The sequence below is a fragment of the Suricata suricatta genome, chromosome 14, assembly GCF_006229205.1.
Source record: "Suricata suricatta isolate VVHF042 chromosome 14, meerkat_22Aug2017_6uvM2_HiC, whole genome shotgun sequence".
NCBI classification, from domain to species: Eukaryota; Metazoa; Chordata; class Mammalia; order Carnivora; family Herpestidae; genus Suricata; species Suricata suricatta.
Window position 1 is genome coordinate 30,416,118 of NC_043713.1, and position 24,970 is coordinate 30,441,087.

General features: G+C 35.5%; 1 protein-coding gene across 4 annotated transcripts in view; it reads right to left on the reverse strand.

The window, feature by feature from the left end:
- Positions 1-24,970, reverse strand: part of PIK3C3 (phosphatidylinositol 3-kinase catalytic subunit type 3) — a 146,010-nt gene that overhangs the window by 95,842 nt on the left and 25,198 nt on the right. For all 4 annotated transcript variants that reach the window (XM_029921945.1, XM_029921947.1, XM_029921946.1 and 1 more), the window contains exons 5-6: positions 3,175-3,261; positions 856-951 (exon numbers count right to left, since the gene is read on the reverse strand). In XM_029921945.1, coding sequence (XP_029777805.1) covers positions 856-951; positions 3,175-3,261 — 183 coding nt within the window. The remainder of the gene's footprint in view (positions 1-855; positions 952-3,174; positions 3,262-24,970) is intronic.

Sequence of the window (24,970 nt, forward strand, 5' to 3'; positions counted from 1 at the left end):
CTTTAATAAATAACACTAAAGCATAAATATAATTTAGAAGTGCTGCCTCTAATAAACAAATATACTACATATAACTATATACTAGGAGAAATATTATTCTATTACAGCACGTATCAAAAGTCTGTTCTCACCCATAATGATTTAAGCACCGAAGTATTTCCACAATAATGCCTGGCTTATGTAGTTTTGAACTATGCATGCAAGTATTTCTATAGTCCTTAAATTAAGACCCTTCAACAAGCATTTAAGGCACAGGTATTTTTCATCTAACTACATATCAAACATACAACTACTTTCTTTTGCATAATGAACAGACCAAAACAAATCCAGAAGTGCATACTTGTTATCATTCAGCCTCATAACATGGTTTTCTACATTAATTATATAAATAAATATATATTTAGAAAGGCCTCCATAAGCATACTTATGTTAGGATCACATATACAATTCCAACACATTATATGTGCTTACTCAAATTATAAATACGCCCTTAATTTTCAACCACTCATCACTTACAAAATTCATTTCATTTTTCAAATGAATACTTATTGTTAATAATGCTATTGCTTTAATGTCCTACTTGTCAATTTATGAAACAATTAATCAAAAAGTTTTTAATCTGTTGCATATTTATTGAATTCTGGAACCCAGAACTCCATTACATGAATGATCGGCTTTTGTAATCTTGTTGTAGCTGTATGATCTGATTTGTGTATACACAAACAGCTGCGCTGACAGCTGTCTGCTGCTATCCTGCAACCAAATAATTCATCTCAGCAGGTACAACAGTAATTTTTTTTTAATGTTTTCCCTCCCCTCTACTTTAGAGACTATAAACAGTTCAAAGACAAATACCTTTTCATAGTAAACAATACCATATTCCTTATCATCACACTTGACACATCGAAATTCAACCATCAAATACATGAAATTAGAGCTTCGTTTTTCACTCTAAAAAAAAAAAGATTTTTAGAAAAAATAATGATCTTCAACATTCCCTTAAAGGATCAGTAACGCATCATTATTCTCAATTCAGTAATACATAATCTATCAAGTACAATTTCAATACAGTAAATTTTTATTGCATTATTATAAACACACTCCGCATGAGCAGAGACGGAGGCAGAGATTCGGAGACACAGAATCTGAAGTAGACTCCAGGCTGTCATCACAGAGCCTGATGTGGGGCTTGAACCCACAATGTATGGGATCATGACCTGAGCTGAAGTCGGACGCATAACCGACTGAGCCACCCAGGCGCCCCATAAACACACTGTTTTATACAGTAATGCTATTTTATTTTATACAGCACCACTGTTTTATAAAGTAGTGTCAACCATTCACCTATAACTCACTCCTCAAAATTAACAGTATTTCTGGTTTGTTCTAGTCTGGAATAAAATCTTAAAGGTATTTAATATATATTTCCATGAAAACTATTTTATTTCAGAAATAAAGATGTTTTGTACTTCTAATAATTGTAAGCAAAGAACTGTTTAGCCATAAACCAAATGTCTAACTATAGAAACTAAGTATAACAAAAACCGAAGTATATAATTAAAGACAGAAGCCTCTTGAGCTTCCTAACCTTTACAAGTTTTTCACAATTCACAAATGGTCTTAAGGTAACTGGCAATCATTTATACATTTTCATCAATATACTTTAAATATACTGGGAAATAGTTTCTTTACTCTGACATAAAAAAATACTGCATGTACAAATGTATCCTCTTAAGTAAAAAGTAAACACTAGGACAAGAATAATGTGAAAATAAGATGAAGTCTAAAAGGGTGATAAGTCTTAACCCAGTTTTAACAATCGCTTTAAATCTATATGTATAAAATCATAAAAATCTAAAGAAGTCACTTAAATTGTTCAGCTTTATGAAGCATATTATAGTCTAATTATGGTGATGGCAATCTTCTAAAGAAGGGAAGGTGAATAAGGCTGGACAAAGTAAGCGGTAACACTGCTTCTTCTACACTCAAGGGTGTCTATACTGAAGAACAGAAAAATGAAAACACTTTAACTATTTTAGGAATGTGACTCTTATAAAAATTCAAATTTTTTTCTTTTGGTTTCAACAGAAAATGTATTATGAATAAATCAGAAAAGATGCCCAGTTTATTCATACTGAATGTAAGTATTGTTAAACAAAACACTTCTTTTTAAAAAATAAGCATAGTAGAATTTAACTTTTAACGTTGTAAATCAAAAATTTCTTTTTTTAACCTGCTAAAAAACATTCACAGAATATAAATTGTGCCCTGTGATAATCACAGTAAAATAGGTATATCACAGAAGATGAAATTCCTCTCTCCTAATGTGATTAAAATAATCGTTCTTTCTATTACCCAGACACAGAATGTTAGGCCAAACTCCAGTATGGCAGTGCAAATATATAAAAAAGAAAAGAAAATTTAGTTCTAACCTTTGGAGTTTCATGGAAGTCATCTTTTAATTAAACATATTTTGGAACAAATAAACAAGATCAAAAAACAATAAATTACGTTGAACCATGTAACTTTACTAAGGGTGCAGAGTCCTCTGTGTAGTTCATAACATAGTATCAAGGTAACTGAAGTAAAGAGGTAGCACTGTGTTGAAAGAATCCAATACTGAATTGAACGTAAACATAAGCTGCCAAATGGAGAAAGAGAACACCCAAGAGAGGCATCAAGTTTAACACAGGCCTCACTCGCTTAACACTCAGTACACTAAGGATACCCAATGCCTGCTTCATGGTTCGATAGAAGATTAAAATTAAAGAAAAACAGATATCTGAAGTTTCCCACTTATTAGCACAGAACTTACAACGACAGGTTATCCTCAATGCTCTCACATTTGTGAGTTATCTGGCAATAAACGATGCTTCTCAAAAAGTTGGACTTAGAGAGGTGCCTGGTGGCTCAGTCATTTATGCTGCTGACTCTTGATTTCAGCTCAGGTCATGATCTCATGGTTCTTGGGCTCAAGTCCCAGGTTGAACTCCATGCTGGCAGCACAGAGAATACTTGGATTCTATCTCCCTCTCTCTCTGTACCTCCCCAACTCATGTACATATGTGTGCTCTCTCTCTCTCATAATAAATAAGATAAACTGCAAAAAAAAAGTTTGACTTAGAAATCCGGAAAATTTATTTTGGAAAAAAAAAAAAGAGGAATACAACCCACCTCATTTATCATTTCTATTTCTCTAAATGTCAATCTGTCCAGCCAATCTACTTTCACCATGTGTCCTTGTCGATGAGCTTTGGTGAGCTGCAGAACAAATATAATGAAAGGTGAATAAAAACGGTAATGATCATCAACATAATAGTGGAAAAAAGTAGAGTAAGACAATAAAAAAGAAATAAATGGGGGCGCCTGGGTGGCTCAGTCAGTTGAGCGTTGGCTCCGGCTCAGCTCATGATCTCACGGTTCGTGGGTTCAGGCTCCATGCTGACAGCTAGCTCAGAGCCTGGAGCCTGTCTTCAGATTCTGTGTCTCCCTTCTCTCTGACCCTCCCCTACTCATGCTGTCTCTCTTTGTCCCTAAAATAAATAAAGACAGTAAAAAGAATTTTTTTAAGGAAACAAATGGTATACAAAATTTGTAAAAAGAAATAAAACTGTCATTATTTGCAAATGACATGATCATTTATGTAGAAAGTAAAGAAAGAGGAAAACAACGCCAGGAACTAATAAGCAATTATATACTAAAGTTGCAGGATTCAAGGTTAACATATGAAAGTCAATCACTTTCCTATATACCAACAATAAGTCAAATTTGAAATAAAAAACACAGTATCATTTACATTAGCACCCCAAAAATCTAACAAACATGATCAACATGAAGAAAATTACAAAAATCTGTGGAACAAAATCAAGAACTAAACAAATGAAGAGATATTGTGTTCATGAATAGAAAAGTTCAATGTTGTTAAGATGTCAGTATCTCCCAATTTGATCTATAGATTCAGCACAGCCTCAGTCAATATTCCAGCAAGACATTTTACAGATATCAACAAACTGATTCTTAAGTTCATATGGAGTGGCAAAAGACCAAGAATACCCAATATAATATTGAAGAAGAACAAAATTGAAGGGCGGATACTACCCAACTTTAAAATCTATATAAAGCTACAGTAATCACGACAGTTTGGTTTTGGCAAAAGAACAGATAAATAAATCATTGGAGCAGAACCCAGAACCCAGAACCAGACTCTGTAAAGAAAGTCACATGATCTTTGGCAAAGGAAAAGAGACTATATAATAGAGCAAAGACAGTCTTTTAAACCAATGGTGTTGGAATAAGTGGACATCCACATGCAAAAAAATGCATCTCGACACAGAATTTGCACACAAAAGTTAAATCATAAGAGAGTATAAACATAAATGCAAAATTATAAAATTCCTAGAATATAGAAAACTAGATGAATTTGGGTACGGAGATGATTTTTTTAATACAATACAAAGGCATAATCCATGAAAGAGATCATTGACAAGCTGGACTTCATTAAAATTAGAAAAAATATATGCTCTGTCAGAGACACTGTCAAGAAAATGAAAAACTATGCCACAGATTAGGAGAAAATATTTTTTTTTTTAAAAAACACCTGATAAAGGACTGTGATCCAAAATATACAAAAAACTCTTAAAATTCAATAAGAAAAACAGCAATTTGATTAAGAAAACACACAGCTCATCAAAGAGAACACACAGATGGCAAATGATCAAATGTCATCAAGGAAATACAAATTAAAACAAGACATCACTTGAGGCACCTGGGTAGCTCAGTTTGTTGAGCATCTGACTATTATAGATTTCAGCTCAGGTCATGCTCTCACAGTTATGAGAATAACCCCCCAAGCCAAGCTCCATGCTGGGCATGGAGCCTGCTTGAGACTGTGGGTGCTCACTCTCTTAAAGACCAAAAACAACAACAACAAGAAAACAAGATACCACTAAACACCTATTGGACTAGCCAAAATCTATAAAACTCTACACCACCAAACGCAGATGAAGATGTGGAACAGGAGTCTCATTCACTGCTGGGAATTCATTGATACACTGGGAATGTAAAATATTATTCACTTTAGAAGACAGTGTGGCAGTTTCTTACAAATTAAACATAATCTGGGGCACCTGTGTGGCTCAGTGAAGGGTTTGGCTCTTATTTTGGCTCAGGTGAAGATTTCATGGTTCGTGAGTTCAAACCCTTCGTTGGGTGCTGCACTGACAGCATGGAGCCTGCTTGGGATTCTCTCTCTCCCTCTCTCTCTTCCTTGCCCCTGCTTTCATTCTCTCTCTCAAAAAAAAACAAAAAAAACCTTAAAACTTTTTAAAAAATATACATACTCTTTCCATATGATCCAGGATATGTACTCTACTCTTTGGTATTCGCCCAAAGGAGTTGAAAATATGTCCACACAAAAGCCTGTATATGGATGTTTATAGCAGCTTAACTCATAATTGCTAATACTTGGAAGAACTAAGATGCCATTCATAGATAAGTAGATAAATGTTGTACATTCAGACAATGTAATATTACTCAGTGCTAAAAAGAAAGGAACTATCAAACCATAAAAAGAAATCAAGGAACCTGAACTGCACATCAGTAAATAAGAGAAAGCCAACCTGAAAAAAAGTACACACTGTACATACTATATGATTCCAACTATATGACATCCTGGAAAAGGTAGAAAGATAAATGATTGCCTCAGGTTTGCGGAGGAAGAAGAATAAATAGGCAGAACAGAGAATTTTTAGGGCAGTGAGGCTATTTTGTATAATACTATAATGATGGATAAATGTCATTATTTGTTTACCCAAGTCCACAGAACATACAACACAGAACAAAACAAATGTACCACTCCGGTAGGGGATGCTGATAACGGGGAAGTCTGCACAGATAAGGGGGCAGAGGGTATATGGGAACTCTCTGTACCTTCCTATTAATACTGCGAGGAATCTAATACTCCTCAAAAATAAAATCTTTAAAAAGTCTTTTTAAAAAATGGATGCTAATGTTACCTTTGCATTTGACACATACCTATACATAACAGAAACCATACACAACTATCAGGATAACAAATGGACTTGGCTAGAGACAATCATTATTTGATTTTTAGAAAAACAATTTTCAAACATTTTATTTAAAGGTACATAATTTGCCAATCTAAACATGTTAAAAAACAATGAAGCCTTTCTTAAAAGTATCTCTATGATCTACATTTCTTATATTTTTATTACAAAGAGACAGGATTATAATAAGAACAGTTTTTCAAAGGGGAAACAAACTACCTTGTCTACTGCCTTCCCATCTCTCAATCTAAAAAAATTATCAAAAATAATGTATACACTGTAAGGTATTTCTCTGAGTCTTATAATTTAATACTCCAAGATTTCCAGGCATAAGTATACATGTGTGTTTTAATTTTAAAAGGCAGTAACTAAGGAAATAATAATAATAAAGAACTAGCAGTAAGAGAATAATTCCTAGGGGCACCTGGGTGGCTCAGTCGGTTAAGCGTCCAACTCTGATCAGGTCCTGATCTCACTGTTCATGGGTTCAAGCCCTGCATCGGGCTCTGTGCTGACAGCTCAGAGCCTGAAGCCTGTTTCATGTGTCTCCCTCTCTCTCTGCTCCTCCCAGGCTCTTGGCTCTATCTGTCTTCTCTGCAGAATTAGAAAGCTGCCATTTAAAATGTCCACTAGCAATCTGTATATTTATCTATTACTATGTAACAAAGCACTCAGTTGAAGGCACTGAGTGCCTAATAACAATATTCAGTGTTTTACTTCTGATTCTTAGGGAAGTCAAGAGCCATGTTCTTGTGGGGCATCAAGAGTTTTTTTTTCCTACTGGCCTAACAATCTCTCAAAATTCTACTGTCATTTTGGTGGCTGAAGCTAGAACGTTCAAGATAGCTTGTTCTACTCACATTTTTAATACATTTAAGGGAAAAGGTAGGCTCAACTGGGAAACCAGGATGGCTGGGCCTCTCTGCATCGACTCTCAGTGTTTTTCCCTCTCCAGGTAGTCTTTCAATATAGTCAGTCCAATAGGATACGTAAACTTTTCACATAATGCTCACTGTCCCCAAAGTGCAAAAACAGAAGCTTATCAAACTGTCTTAAGGTTTAAGCCTGAAAGAGGCATAAGCATCACTTCAGCTGGATTTTATCAGTTAAAATGAGTGACAGGGCTAGTGTAGATCCCAATGTGGAACAGAAAGCTAAGAATATCGGGAGTCATCACTGAGAGTCTTCTTCGGAGATGAGCTAGCAACACTCTTACTTATTGGAAAGCCCAAACATACAATACAGCTGACTGCTCAATTGCAAAAGACCAGTGGGAGAGACCCTGCAGACAGTAGTTGGCTCTTAGCTAGATTTCAAGCAACAGGGAAAGTCTAGAATTAGTAATCACAATTCCTAAATGATTAGTCCTGCTTTCCTCTCCAAAATGATCTCCTACAACTCTACAACTGACACACTATACTCTAGTCACCCTTTTCATTCTTCAAGCCATAAGGCACTTTACTTTGAAGACTCAACACGGATGAAATGATTAAATACTGGATGAAAACATTTTTACTACAAATTTTATAAAATTTTATAAAATTATAAAGCACTATGCATAATACAAGCAATTACCATATTTAGACCATAATGTATGTCATTTCATTTCTTATAAGTGCTGATAACAATGGAGACAGACTTGGGTGATTTTCACCAGTCCAAAGCTGCTGGTTATCTCCAGTCTAGGAACTTTCACAGTAACTAAAAAACAAAAAGGAACTTTCACAGGATGCCTGGGTGGTTCAGTCAGTTAAGCGTCCAACTCTTGACTTTGGCTCAGGTCATGATCTCACGGTTCCTGAGTTCGAGCCCCACATCGGGCCCTACATTGGGCCCTACATGGGCTACACACTGACAGCGCAGAGCCTGCTTGGGATTCTTTCTTTCTCCCTTTCTCTGTATCTCTCTCTCTCTCTCTCTCTCTCTCTCAAAATACATAAATAAATGTTTTAAAAAAATGAACTTTAACAACTTATATTTCATTTTGAGTCTGAAATGTCAGTGGCCTAGATCTTTCAAATGAGCAAATCTGCATTCTGTTAAACAGCAGGATAAAACCAGTACAATCTGTTTCAAATTGCTTGTGAAGAAATAACCCTCACTAAGGTGCCCATCCTAAGGAGGAGACAGGTTAACAAATCAACGGAAGTCTCATTCTCACTTTTTAAAGAACACAGGTTTCCATAGAGAAACTCAGAACACATAGAATTCAGAGAGAAGCCCACTGTCATAGAAATAATAGCATAATTACTAGCTAACTTCTCCAAAAATTACAAGCAATGGATTTTAAAGTCTATTTAAATAAGACCAAATAACAACATGCCCAAGAAACTGCTTGTAGGACTAACCAACCATATATTATCAGATTTAATGGGAAGACAGAAACAAGGTCTCAAATTAGTAGGTGTTCAATACAAGTACTAAGAACAGAACTAAAAGTAGGCCAATTTGCTGTATATAAACTAAGAACAGCTGGGAAAACAAATGTCAAACCTGACGGTCATCCCTGGGAATACAGACTTCCATGATCACCACAATTCACGGTTCATCTCTTCTTATCTGTCTTACTAGATATATTTCTATCTGCTCTATTAGACTATAAGCTTCCTTAGTGCTAGAGCTACGATGGTTGACAGAACGTAGCACTTAATCACTGCATTTATCTGTTGAAAAGCCTTCCAATGTAAAAGGTTGATAGATGGAAGACCAATGTTTGTATGCTTCAGAATTCTGCGTAAGAACTGTGGGGAGTGGATGGGAAACATGGTATCATCTAAACACCAAATATGGGAGCACCTAAATACATAAAACAATTAATGACAAACATAAACAATGTTATTGATAAGAATGTGCTAATTGCAGGGGGACTTTAATACTCCACTTACAGGAACGGACAGATCAACTAGACAGAAAATCACTAAAGAAACAATGGACCTAAACAACACACTGAACCAGATGGATTTGACAGATATATTTAGAACTCTACATCCTGAGGCTATGGAATGTACTTTCTCCTCAAGTGCACATGGAACATTCTCCAAGACAGATCACATACTGGGTCACAAAGCAGCCCTCAAAAAATATAAAAGAACTGAGATCATACCATACACGCTTTCAGATCACAATGCTATGAAACTTGCAATCAATCACATGAAAAAGTCTGGAAAACCTCCAAAAACATGGAAGTTAAAGGAAACCCTACTCAAGAACAAATGGGCCAATCAGGCAATTGAGAAGAAATTAAAAACTATATGGAAACAAGTGAAAGTGAAAATACAACAATCCAAACCCTTTGGGATTCAACAAAGGCAGTCCTAAACAAAAAGTACATGGCATTCCAGGCCTTTCTCAAGAAACTAGAAAAAGTGCAAATATAAAATCTAACAGCACACCTAAAGGAACTAGAAGCAGAGCAGCAAGACCCCAAATACAGCAGAAGAAGAAAATAAAGACCAGAGCAGAAATAAACAATATAGAATCCAAAAAAAGTTGAATAGATGATTAAAACCAAGAGTTGGTTTTTAGAAAAAATAAACAAAATTGATAAACCTCTAGCCAGGCTTCTCAAAAAGAAAACAGAGAGCACCCAAATAGACAAAATCATAAATCAAAATGGATTTATTACAACCAATCCCTCAGAAACACAAGCAATTATCAGGGAATACTATGAAAAATATATGCCAACAAACTGGACAAAGTAGAAGAAATGGAAAAATTTCTAAACAGACACACACTACCAAAATTCAAATGGGAAGTGATAGAAAATATGAACAGACCCATAACTAGTAAAGAAATTGAATCAGTTATCAAAAATCTCCCAACAAATAAGAGCCCTGGGCCAAATGGCTTCTACCAGACATTTAAATCAGAGTTAATACCCTTTCTTCTCAAGCTATCCCAAAAATCAGAAGTGGAAGGAAAACTTCCGGACTCATTCTACGAAGCCAGCATCACTTTGATTCCCAAACCAGCAGAGACCCAGCAAAAAAAAGAGAACTACATGCCAATATCCTTATGAATACAGATGCAAAAATCCTCAATAAGATACTAGCAGATAGAATTCTACAGCATATAAAAAGAATTAACCACCATGATCAAATGGGATTCATTCCTGGGTTGCAGGGCTGGTTCACTATGCACAATTCAATCAATATGATACATTACTTTAACAAAAGAAAAGATAAAAACCATATGATCCTATCAATTGATTCAGAAAAAAAAAACTTGACAAAATACAGCATCCTTTCTAAATAAAAACCGTCAAGAAAGTCGGGACAGAAAGAACTTACTTGAACATCATAAAAGCCATTTATGAAAAGCCCACAGCTAATATCATCTTCAATGGGGGTAAAAACTAAGCGCTTTTACCCTTTGATCAGAACACAACAGGGATGTCCACTCTCACCACTGTTGTTTAACATAGTGCTAGAAATCCTAGCATCAGCAATCAGACAACAAAAGGAAACAACAGGCATCAAAATCAGCAAAGAAGTCAAACTTTCACTTTTCACAGATGACATGATACTCTAATGGAAAACCCGACAGACTCCACCAGAAGCCTACTAGAACTGACCCATGAATTCAGCAAAGTTGCAGGGTCCAAAATCTATCTATAGAAATCAGTTGCATTTTTATACACCAATAATGAAGCAACAGAGAGATCAAGACACTGATCCCATTCACAACTGCACCCAAAACCACAAAATACCTAGGAATAAACCTAACCAAAGATGTAAAAGATCTGTATGATGAAAACTATAGAAAACTTATGAAGGAAATTGAAGAAGACACAAAGAAATGGGAAAACATTCCATGCTCATGGATCAGAGGAGTAAATATTCTTAAAATGCCAATATTACCCAAAGCAATCTACGCATTCAATGCAATCCCAATCAAAATTGCCCCAGCATTCTTCTCAAAGCTGGTACACCAAAAAAAAAAAAAAAAAAATTCATATGGAACCACAAAAGACCCCAAATAGCCAAAATAATATTGAAGAAGAAAACCAAAATGGGAGGCATCACAATCCCAGACTCTAGCGTCTACTAAAGGTTACAAAGCTGTCATCATCAAGATAGTATGGTATTGACACAGAAAGAGACACATAGGCCGATGGAATAGAATAGGGAACCCAGAATTGGACCCACAAAAGTATGGCCAACTAATCTTTGACAAAGCAGGAAAGAGTATCCAATGGAAAAAAGACAGTTTCTTTAACAGATGGTGCTGGGAGAACTGGACAGCAACATGCAGAAAATGAATGTAGCCCACGTTCTTAGACGATATACAACAATAAACTCAAAATGGATAAAGGACCTGAATGGGAGACAGAAAACCATCAAAAAAACCCTAGAGGAGAAAGCAGCAAACAACATTGTTGACCTCAACAGCAGCAATACATTACTCAACACATCTCCAAAGGCAAGGGAATTAAAAGCAAAAATGAACTACTGGGACCTCATCAAGATAAAATGCTTCTGCAGGGCAAAGGAAACAATCAACAAAACTAATAGGCAATCAGCAGAATGGGAAATGATTGTTGCAAATGACATATGGGACAAAGGGCTAGTATCTAAAATCTGTAAGGAACTCACCAAACTCAACACCTCAAAAACAAATAATCCACTGAAGAAATGGGCAGAAGACATGAACAGATACTTCTCCAAAGAGGACATCCAGATGGCCAACAGATACATGAAATAATGCTCAGCATCACTCATCATCAGGGAAATACAAATCAAAACCACACTGAGAAACCACCTCACACCAGTCAGAGTGGCTAAAATGAACAAACCAGGAGACTATAGATGCTGGTGAGGATGTGGAAAAAATGGGCACCTTCCTACACTGTTGGTGGGAATGTAAACTGGTGCAGCCACTCTGGAAAACAGTATGGAGGTTTCTCGAAAAATTAACAATAGAACTCCCCTATGACCCAGCAATAGTACTGATAGGAATTTACACAAGGGATACCAAAGTGCTGATGCATAGGGGCACATGTACCCCATGTTCACAGCAGTAACTTCAACAATAGCCAAATCATGGAAGGAGCCTAAATGTCCATCAACTGATGAATGCATCAAGAAGATATGGTTTATATATATAATGGAATACTACCTGGCAGTGAGAAAGAAAAAAATCCGGCCATTTGTAACAATGTGGACGGATCTGGAGAGTTTTATGCTAAGTGAAATAAGTCAGGCAGAGAAGGACAGATACCATATGTTTTCAATCATATGTGAAACAGGAGAAACTTAACAGAGAGCCATGGAAGAGGGAAAAGGGAAAAAATAGTTAAGGAGAGGGAGGGAGACCAATCATAAAAGACTCTTGAATACTGAGAACTGAGGGTTAATGGGTGTGGGAGAGGGGAAAAGGGGTGATGGGCATGAAGAAGGGCACTTGTTGGGTTGAGCACTGGGTGTTATATGGAAACCAACTTAAAAATAAACTATAAAAGAAAAAAAGAGAGAGAGAACATGACTTCATAAGTTTAGTATATAGCTGGAAAATAAGCTGAACACATAAGACAGGATATAACTGATGAAATAAAAGAATTCAAAGACGTACACCAAACTTTAATCCTGATTTTAAGCAACCACATCAGCACCTTATGACTACATTTGATAACTTGGAAATATAGCATATGAGTAAATCAAATCAGTGATTTAAAAATACTCAAAAGAACAATCCTCCTGTTTTATTTTCAAGCCAACAGAAAATTTAAAGTGGATAATGGCTTTACAACAGCACAGATTTGCAAATATTTTGAATATTCAAACATAGAGGATTGCTGAAATTCATTATGGCATATCCATCCACAGCATGCAAATACCTATAGTCTTAAAAAAAAAAAAAGTCACATTGTAGAGGTGATGAAGGTGCCTGGGGCAACCTAAGGGCGACGTGCAGGTAACAGCAGCCCCCCACAGCCCGCAAGGTGGGGCATATATGACACTCAACTCAACTCAACGCAACCACACAGATGATATGGTCCCAATTTAAAAATAATTATAGGAGCATTTCTATACACATATGTTTATTTGATTACTAAAAACATATCAACTAAAATATTAATGATGGCTGGGCCACCTGAGTAGCTCACTTGGTTAGGTGTCCAACTTTGGCTCAGGTCATGATCTTATGGTTCATAGGTTCAAGCCCTAAGTTGGACTGTGTGCTGACAGCTCAGAGCCTAGAGCCTGCTTCAGATCCTGTGTCTCCCCCTCTCTCTGTCCTCCACCTCCACTTGTGCACTGTCTCTCTCTCTCTAAAATAAACAAACAGTAAAAAAATTTTTTAATCTTATTCTTCAAAACATAATGTTATTGGGGGTGCCTGGGTGGCTCAGTTGGTTAAGCGTCCGGCTTCGGCTCAGGTCATGATCTCATAGTTCGTGGGTTCAAGCCCAGTATCGGGCTCTGTGCTGACAGCTCAGAGCCTGGAGCCTGCTTCGGATTCTGTCTCTCTCTCTCTCTCTCTCTCTCTGATCCTCCCCTGCTCACGATCTCTCTATCTCTTAAAAATAAATTTAAAAAACATTAAAAAAATAATGTTAATGTTAGTAATAACTAATGTTATTTTAAAAACAATTAATTGTGAGGAAATCTAAAGATTATCATTAATCAAGATGATGCTATATAAGGTTATTTAACCTCATAATAAAAACTCAAAAATGACCTATCAGATTGAGGCCCCTGGGTGGCTCAGTCAGTTAAGTGTCCGACTTCAGTTCAGGTCATGATCTCACAGTTCATGAGTTCGAGCCCCATATCAGACTCTATGCTAACAGCTCAGAGCCTGGAGCCTGCTTCGGATTCTGTGTCTTCCTCTCTCTGTGCCCCTCACCTGCTCGTGCTCTGTCTCTCTGTCCTCTCTCTCCCTCCCTCCCTCCCTCTCTCTCTCTCTCTCTCTCTCTCTCTCTCTCTCTCAAAAAAATAAACATTTAAAAATAATGTTTTTTAAAGACCTATCAGATTAATTTAATTTGATCACCTAAAATGGAAACCAGGCATTAACATAATTGTTCTCTCTCAAATTTTCTTCCCAAAGCCTTTCAACTAAGTCCAATTAAAGAACTGTGTAAATTAAAAACTACTTTGCAATATGTAGTTTACTAAAAACTCCTATAAAGAGAAATTTATAGGTTTTATATATCAAGCCTTTCTCACGTCAAGAAACTTTACAAGGAGACTTACAAATAAATGGATTTCCCACCCCACAAAAAACAGTAGCTGTACAATAGATGATGCCTGGACCAGATCCACATATGCTCTCTAGGGGATCTAGGGGGGGAAATGGCCAAGTTGTATTTTCTTCCCTGCCACTGGAATATTAAACATGAAAAAACCTACTCTGTTCTGCCACCAAAGAGAAAACTTTCAAATTCACAGAACCTATGTGAAAAGTTCAAAATTTCTGTTTTGAAACAGTTATGAGAATACCAATAAAAGTGCTTGCTACTATCATACATAAGACGATTTTTCTCCAGCATGATTATATAAATGGTGTTTAATTCAACTATCTCATATCTTCTTTCTCTAAATTCCCTCAAGGTAAAGGCCAAAATATAACTCTCTCAACTCTAACAATTCCCTGAACCTAGATTGGAACTCAGCTAAATTAATAAATATTCATTGAACAGCATACCACTCACTATAGGCCAGCTGATGCATCTGCATGAGGCACTATGGCTCATAAATTTGTTGTTAAAATGTACAATTCTTCATATACGTAAGACTAATCGTCCTAACTGTATCAAATAAAATACAAACCAAACGGTAATTTCTAACTCAAGACCAAATACAGTTGTATATATGAATTCATGTGGACTACTGAGATTAAAAAAGGAGCTGTGTATGGGTGTTAGAGACTCTGCATACACACGTATTTTTGGTTAGGAAGCAAAGGAGTTTCTTCTATATTCCTGATTAACAAAGTCTTAGCTACAAATCTTCAATTTTACTTTGAAACTTTACATATTCATCTTATTTAGGAAGAATAGCTTTTGCATCATAAAAGTTTCATTCAGTTAAACTTCTCAGAGATTAATCTACTCTTAAAAGCATGTTACTTCCTGTTCTTCTGGCAGAAACTATGGCTGTAAAGACAGACAATAGATTTATAGAACATCAATCAATATTCTTTTAGGGCTCAATCTTACACTGACAAAAACTAATTTAGTCTACTTGCTATCATTGCTTTCAAGACAAATCTAAAAGCTTTGACAGTTCTAGACCACAGTAAGCAAACCAAAGTGACTGATGAAGATTCTACCATGTATCATTAGAAATAAATTTATGAGATCCCCAAATCTTTCTTTTATGACAAAAAAGAATAGCAACACAGAACCAAATCAAATAAGCTATGTTTACAAAAGTCACACATATTATTTATATAAAAACCTATACCTAATAAGTAGTTTTGATGATGTCAATGATGCCACTGAATACGTTTCATAGCCTTGAATAATTTCAGCAGCTGTCATCATAATTCTGTTGATTACTGTCACTTACAAAAGATCTGAGGAAGGAAATATGCCAAAGTGAGATGCTTCTGCCTCACTGAAATTTTACAGCAGGATTCCGTTTTTCATTTTTAAAGTAACAAATTTTTCCATTAACATTTCTGACCACTGTTTTCTTTCCTCCAAAATGTAGACATTTAAAAATAGAAGTTTCTTGTTTTTGCTGATTTCTTGTCGCTAAAGTACATTATTATAAGCAAAATACATAAGTGGGGTTCTCACTTTTTTTGAGAGCATGACATTACTTCTACTGTACTCATTACTCTGCAGTCAAGTTTCAACTGTTTGTTTTTCATTGTGATGCTGATAATAACAATCACAACAATAGTGGTATTTTTAGGACTCCTAAAACAACAGAGAGAACAAAGTTCAACTGACCACTTTTTACCAATGAAAAAGATCCACAAATGCAGATAGCCGGTTATGCAGGTAGCCACTGTAAGAGCCACAGATCAAGGGTTTTGACTGCCAGTCTTCCCACCTAGTTGTAAAGTATCTCATTACTATTTAAATCTTCCATCAGTTTTGATAGTTCTATTAATTTTAAAAGCTTAAAATAAAAAGTTATGCCTCATTTTTCAAAAAATCTCCTTGAATAATTCCATGTTTCTCATGTCTCTAAAATCTAACCAGAAAATACCATAACGCAAGTACACATTTAAATCATCAATTTGATCATGTGTCCTCAAATCTGTAACAAGAAATGATGTCCAGCCTATCACAAAACTCATTTCTTAAATACCAAAACATTTGCCAATCTTAGTTTCCAATATAGTTCTTTTGTTCTGTAGGTTCCTCTAACATCAACAGCAGATAAGCAAATAACATTGGGTTTGAGTTCCAATTCCAATAATATGAAGACTAAGAAAAACTGATAATCCTCCCACAACAAACAGCTAGAATATATAAAGTGAAGGTAAAATAGATATAACCACTTAAAAAGGTAAGCCTCATAAGAGATGAGTTTTCAATCTACAATTACAGTCCAATGAAAGCTAAAGTCAAAAGTCATAGCAAACAACTGGAATACATCCATCTAAAATTCAGATAATACAATAGTGAAAATAAAACAACTCTTTCAAAATAAAATAATATAAAAACATGAAACATAAATCAAGAAATCAAAACACAAAAAAAGAACATTATTTATTACTGTAGATATATGTCTGCCTTAATATTGAGTAGAGTAATTCTCCCCCCTTTATTTCCCTTTTTCAAATTCAAGTGGTTTTATAATCTGGACCCACGAAGATCAATATGACCATGATTAATAAAATTAGAGCAGTAAAGTCAAAGAAAGGAAAGTTACAGGCAATTCTTATGTACAGATGCAAAATTTCAGCATAAAATTAGCAAACTGAATCAAGCAACTTAAAAAAACCATATCATGATGAAACAGGATTTATTCTAAGAATGCAAGAATAGTTTAACACCGAATACCTATTAGTGTAATCCATTACATTACTGAGTGTATCAAGGGTCCCCAAAATCAGTAGACAAACTCACAGGACTCAGAGGCCGTTGTAATCACAGCTAAAATCTATTATAGCAACACAGTAAGAGGATACAGCTAGATGGTTCAGTAAGGGAAAAAGACAAGTCAGAGTCTGGAAAAATCCATACACAGGCTTCCTATTCTAGGAATTCCTCTCCCTGCCCAAAAAGAAACATAACTTTGGTATGTTTCTTTCTCTAGCAAGAAAAATGCAGCCTAAGAAAACCCATTTGAGAATGACAGTAGAAGTTTTTATAGAGGGCTAGTCACAGAGACATTCTTTGCTATCACCTATCAAAGTGCTACACTCCCCAGAAGAAAGCAGGTGTTCACCATCAATCACAATGTACAGACATCCTAGGCACAGTTATACACCTATACCAGTTAGGTAATGTTTCAGAAGCAAAGTTCTCAAACATCAGCCAAGAGCCAACCTTGCAGGCAGGACCTCATAAAGATAGTAGCCTCAGGCCTTTTACACTAACCGCTTTGAAAAAAAAAATTTGGTAAAATTTTTTTGGTAAGTTTCAACACTCATGCATCATATAAAGCTTTGGTAATATAAAAGAGGACCTTCTTAACCTGATTAAAAAATATAAAAACAAGGAAGTAGTAACCAACATCTATAAAATGGTTAAATATAAGAAGCATTTTCACTAATGTCAGGAAGGAACACAAGCATGCCTCTACTACTGTTTCTGTTAGACAGTATACCAGAGCTTCATGTACCAGCCATACAGGAAAAACAGATATGAAAGAAATTAAATTTTTTTACAGATGATTAAAAAGTCAAAAGAACTATCAGACAAACTATCAGAAACAATGAGTTCACCGGGCGTCTGGGTAGCTGTCGGTTGAGCGTCCGACTTCAGCTCAGGTAATGATCTCACGGTTTGTGGGTTCGAGCCCCGCGTCAGGCTCTGTGCTGACAGCTAGCTTAGAGCCTGGAGCCTGCTTCTGATTCTGTGCCTCCCTCTTCTCTCTGACCCTCCCCTGCTCGCACCATCTCTGTCTCTCAATTAATAAATAAATAAATAAATAACATAACATAAAAAAAAAGAAAGAAACAATGAGTTCAGAATTGTTGCTGAACTTAAGATTAATACAAAGAAATCAATGTTATTCCAATTTCCTTTTTACCAATCTAAAAATACGCTCCTTAGAAAGATATATACAACAGCAACAAAAACTACCTGAAATTTAGAAATAAATGGAACAGAAAATGTATGGATGTTAATCTTTGAAATCCAACAATTTCACTCGTAGATTTCTATACCAAGGAAATCACTTGTGGACACAAGTGACATTCACTTTAGCCTTATTAATAATACAAAATGCTGAAATTGTTAAGAGAATAAACTGATTTATTCATCAAATGAAATACTACACAGCAGTTTAAATGAAAGAACTCAAGCTACATATACTGACATGGATAAATTTCAAAAAGAGCATTAAGTTTAAAAAAGAAAAAAAAAAGAGGGAAGTTTTAATAAGTATCTGATTTTTAAAATCTTTTTAAAAAAACAACGTGGGAGCGCCTGGGTGGCTCAGTCAGTTAAGCATCTGACTTCGGCCTACGTCATGATGTCACGGTTCGTGAGGTTGAGCTCTGTGTCAGGCTCTGTGCTGACCTCGGAGCCTGGAGCCTGCTTCCTATTCTGTCTCCCTCTCCTCTCTGCTCCTCCTTCACTCACCCTCTGTCTGTCTCTCTCTCTCTCCTTCAAAAATAAACAAACAGTAAAAAAATTTTTTTAAATGTTAAACAAGGCAAAATGTTAAATGTTCAATCTTGACAATGAATACATGGATGTCTATTACAGTATTTTGTGGTTTTTAATTGAACTGTTTTATAATAAAAATTAAAAACTTAACTGTACACATGTAATTTGAAAACTCAGGCATTTAACTTGCCAGGAGTAGGAAAATGGAATTAATTTACAGTCTGTGAGTGCCTTCTACTTTTCTTCTCACCACTCTTGGGGTTCAATCACCACTTAACCTATTTGGTTAACTCTCTTAGGCTAAAGAACATTTTGATGAAGAAGATAAAACTCAACTAATTCAATTAGGTTATCTCACACAGACCTACTTTTTCATGTCCTTTTTGTGCCTTCAAAACAAAACAAAATTTATATTTAAAATATAAATATTAAAATCCTTAGGGATTTTTTTCTTCCAAATATAAAAACAATTCCTGTCATGAATCTTTCATATGCCCAGCCCAATCACCTCTTGAGAATCAGTGTTTCTCTGGGGCTGTCTTCCTTTTTAGATTCTCAAATCAAAAGACTGTCTTACCTTTCTCCATTCTAGTTGAAACTGTTTTCTTAGAGTCCAAGACTAATGCCACACTTGATCCATTATTCCGTTCCTTGGCTATAATGGGACACCCTCAGTTTTTTCCAAACTTCCTATTATTCCCCTTTCACCAATTGGTTCCTTCATATTGATTATAACTCAGTGCAAGAGTAGCCACATCCCTTTTCCTTAATCTTCTAAAAGATTACCCTGTGATCAAGCAATAATTTGACAAAAGCCTACACTGCACAAATGAGACTTCATCACCACCAGTAACTTTCTAGCTGTATCATTTTTTTGTGATCACACAAAGAAACTATCAGTACCTTCCTCTCCACAACTCTGAAATGTTTCAACAATTTTATCAGCATCTGTTTTCTTCTTTTTTCTTTAGCAAAGGATTCTCACATGCTTCTGCACCCTGAAGTTCGTACCAATATTGTTTCTTTGAGCAACACTTATCCTCTTCACTGTCATGTTTCCTTTCCTCTTAAGCCTTAGCTGTTTGAGCTCTATGGGTGAAAGAAATCTTAAGAGTGACTGTTACTTATTACTTTTAACTTATGCATTGGTAACAACTGAAGTCACAAGCATTGTTTATAACTCTAGTTCATTCATAGCACACATTTGCGACAGGTACTGATCACAGGCAAGTTAGTTTACTAAGTTCCTGGGTACCGCCTTTTTTCTTCTGCCATACCTGACCAGATATATATATACACTGTTTCTCACTCCCTCTGCCCCTTTTATTTTCAATTTTAATCTTCCTGATAAGAAAAACATATTTTCCATACAAACAAATTCTTCACAAGCTTTACATCTTTAGAAAGGTAACTACCTTTGGAAAGACATTCACATGAAGAATTTAAAGACCTAATTTTAGGTCCTGATTCAACTTATTGACATGACACCTGAAATAAATCACTTAACTTCTCTACACTTCCATCTTTTCATAAGTTTAAAAACAATGTACATTACATTGTCTAACATGTACCGTGTCTAATGATTACGCTCATTAGAATCAAATGAATGTGCATAAGATAAAGTAATAACAACAGCTAATATTTATTAGTGCTCAGTGACGTCTGGCAATATGCTAAATCCTTAATTATTTTATCTCATTTAGATTTAGTCTTCATAATAATCGAATAAAGTAGATGTAACTATTATTCCTGTTGTACAGATGAGGATTTCATGGCTTAGAAAAAGTTAAGTAGCTACTCTAAGATCACAACTAAACAAAAAACAGTCTCCAAAGCCATGATTTTTACTTCTTCATTTCAGTTCTCATTCTATGCTAAAGGGCTTTATAGATATTAAATACTTTGTACATGCAAGCTGATTATCATTATTAGTTATTATTACTCATAATGGCACTAATAATAATGACAGCATCAACCCCATAATAACCTTCTTTTCTTTTGTCTCCAACATACAGCAGTGTGCCTTCAGTACAGCATGTAATAGTGATGGAGATAGAGATAATGCTATAATAACTATATGGTGACAGATGGCAACTACACTTACCATGGTGAGCATTTCATAAAGTATATAAATGCCAAGTCACCATGTTGTACACCTGACACCAATATAACATTGCATGTCAACTAAATTTTTTTACAGTTATAGATGTTCCTAAATTTTATTTTGCCAAGAATAGTCATTTTTTAAATGCTACTGTCAAATGAGGGTCATTTGACTACTCAAGAGCACAGAAAGAACACAATCTTAGAATAAAATCCCTTACATTGAATAAATTTAGTTTTATAAAAACATTTCAAAAAAAGAGGACTTTTTCACATACTTGAAATAAAAATCTCAGTGAGTTCCTCTAGTTAATGCCTCCAGACTAGTACCCATGCAATGTAATGCATTCAAAGTAAAATGTTTTCTTTCAAGGGCAAATGTTTCAGCAAGTCAAAGAAAACTATAAAAAAAATTAAAATAAATAGCCTCAATCCCACTTCACAAAATTATGTCACCAGAAAATTTCTTGTTACCTTGGTCTCAATTATAAAAGATTATTTTGTAACCATGATAACTTGTCAATGTTTATTGAAAAGATGCAGTATAGACAGTATATTCAAGTAATGCTGCAACTAAAAAGATAACGTTGAGACAGAAAGTCCTTTTAAGATTTCCCCAAACTAATATGTCTTTTAGAACTTTCTAGTTCCTTCAGGCCTAGCTTCTTTATGGCTCACTAAGAAATCAATACTCTCCTAAAGACTAATTAAATTTCCAAGGTACCTTACAAACCAGTGTCCTGGGAAGCAGACACAGTTACATGGTTACTAGAAAGATAATAATATGGTTACCAGCCCACTGAAATTAGCAAATTGGCACTCTAGACCAGTGCTGTCCAATAGACCATTTGGCAATAATGGAAGTATTCCATATCAGCACTGTTCAGTAGTCGCTGGCCACATGTGGCAACTGAGCACTGGAAATGTGATTATGGTAAAAGAGCAATTGAATTTTTAATCGTATTTAATTTTAATTAACTTAAATTGCTACCTGTGAATTATGGTTATTATTTTAGACAGTACAGCCCTAGATTATAACTCTTTAACTTGATTGGATTGAGCCTATTCTCAAGATACTAACTGCTTCTGAATGAACTAAAAACATCCAGATCCTATTGCTTACAGACCTGAAGTCTGGACCCTGGACCCAGAATGACCCCATGCAGACAATGTTAGGGTCAGCCTGAAACATCACCTCACTATAACACAACTTTACTGTCACAGTGCTCACCTATACACACAACTTCCCCCAACCTGTGTCACACAGACCACAAAGCATTTTTCATCCAGTGGGTTACTTTCTCTTTGCCTCCTCTTAATCAAATTGACAGAAACTAAAGCACATTCCAAAGGCATCAAGCAGAGCTGCTAAAACGAAAAGGAGACAGTGGAGAAGCATGCTTTTGCACTAACCTTTCATGTCTAAAGACATGGATTCAAATATAAATCAAACACTGAAGCTTGGTAGTCACATCCAAAACCCCAGGTGGATATGCATCCTAGTCATAAAACTCTTACAATATGACAAGCTGAAAAACGAAGCAGATGGGAACAATGGGCAAATTTGCTCAAGTAAGGCCCACAATCATTAAAAGGCTGGGTCATGGACAATGAAAGTAGAATAAATGCTCCAGAAGTCTGGCCTTTGGTTATTTTCAAAAATCAATTCAAACAGAAAGATACCATACTTGTAAATATTAAATAGGAACATTTAGAGCTAGGATAGAAAAGATAATTTTGAAGAATGGGAAAGGAGGGGAATATATTTTAATGCATTCAGTTCTCCCTATTCCCTATTAAGTCTAAGAAATCCAACTTATAAAAAATAAGAACCAAACTGAAAACTGTTCCAATTTGTTTCCTTTCCTCACAATCGTTTCCTCAGAGGAAAACTAGGCATGTTCACAAAATGTTGTAAAATCATTAGAGAGGTTAATTTCACTAAAATCCCTCTGAAAGGGTTGGACTTTTAAAAATATTCAAACTAAAAATCAGGCTCTTAAACTTCAGTTATTCATATTACAGTTATAATTCAACCTTCATAGCTAAGCAAGCAATAAGTGAGAATAAAAATATTTAGTCCAGCTTGAGTCTGAGGTTCTTTGCTTAATAATTATTGAACACCATCTTTTCACAAGCCATTTAAGCAGTTCATCTTCATTTCATAGTCTTCCTGTCCCATTATCCCCAGGCAGCCAAGACCAAAGCACTTCTATAACTGAATAAACTTTCTTACACTGCATTTTGAAAATTGTCTCTGTTCTATTTATTTTGGCTCATGGGTACTATGCATGGTAACTACACTTTGCTATTATTAAGATTTATGTGCACCTATCTACTGAGTCCAAATGCCTTCTCAACAATTAGAAACAATCATGGTAAACTCACTGGCTGGAAAATCAAAGTACAAGAAATAAACTATTCAGTTCTAACCATTTAAGTCTCTTCTATTGGAATACTTACTTATTTTCTTAAAATGGTAGTGTGAGAAATTTGAGTACTGTAACTAAAATCTTTTCTTTTTGTATAAAAATGGAAACACAATCATACACATTCTTTCCCAGTTCTTAAAATGTACTGTACCAAAGACAACTTCAAAGCGTTTTGAGGAAGAGAATGCCAATCTAACTGAACAAACATTTTAATGTGGAACCAGAAAAATGAGAGGGGGAGGAGAATGAGGGGAAAAGAAAGCTACTGTGGCACAATTTTAAGAACAAAAGAAATATGGAAGCATAATTTTAAGTTCAGATATAACAAATACCAAAGTATACTCTCTCTGGTATGAGACAAGAGACAGATTCCAGAAGCCAGCCTGAAAAAGTTATAACTAAAGAAGTAGGTGCTAATCCATCAACAACAACAAAAATAAAATCTAAAAGCACAGCAATATCATTCATATTAGGCAGATCTGAATAATACTTTAGGCATACTGATCACAGAAGGAATGACATGAACACAGCACATTCACAACTGCAAAGAGATGATCACATGTTTATGCTCTGCTAAAGTGATAACTGTAAAACCCAGGTAAATAATCCTGATCATTTGTTTTTCAGTCGTCTTAGAATAAAAGGGTATGAAGACCTGCTGCTACACAAGACCTCCACAGAAATCATCCATTCTAAACTTCTGATTTTACAGGTCAAATTATTTTCTGTGAGTCAGTGGGACGGCCAACTTTCTGACTCACACCACAGTGCTCTTCCCACTGAAAAGTGCTTCCAAGTGCCCAAGCTTCCAATTTCATCAAACCTAAGACATCATTTTTTAAAACATGTTCTTCCTCCACAGGAACAAGCTTTGAAAAGGTTTTGAAACCACAAACAGCATGACCAACTTCTATACAGAAAAGAATGAAACACATTAGCCCAAAGTGCCAAGAAACAGAACGAGCTTCCTTCAAAGAGGGAACAGTTCCTTCAACAATACTACAAACATGATGTATTTTCCATGTAAGAAAAGTAATTATTGGTTTTAATGGTTTCTCTTGTGTCTCTGGGAAACACGAGGTAATACTAAAAAAGCAAGAAGTCACACCATACGTACCAAGTTCTGAGGCCGCCACTCCACTCTGAAGTAAAAAGTACAATTCTGTTAGGAGCAAAGAACTGAAGAGCTCATTTCCAATTTGCCTCAGAAAGGCTGTAAGATGCTTATCCTCATTAATTTTATTCACATTTTAAATATTTTAAAAATTAATGACTAAAGATTTATTTGAAAACTGTTAACTACTCTGGGAAATACAGAAATATATAAATGTTATTATCTCTTTTAAAAAAGTAGGGGGGGGCGCCTGGGTGGCTCAGTTGGTTAAGCATCCAACTTCGGCTCGGGTCATGATCTCGCGGTTCGTGGGTTCAAGTCCCATGTCGGGCTCTGTGCTGACAGCTCAGAGCCTGGAGCCTGTTTCTGATTCTGTGCCTCCCTCTCTCTCTGACCCTCCCCTGTTTGCGCTGTCTCTGTCTCTCAAAAATAAATAAAAAACATTAAAAAAATTTTTTAAGTAAAAATGAGAAATACTTAACATCATGCTACCTTACAAATCCAGAGAAGTCCA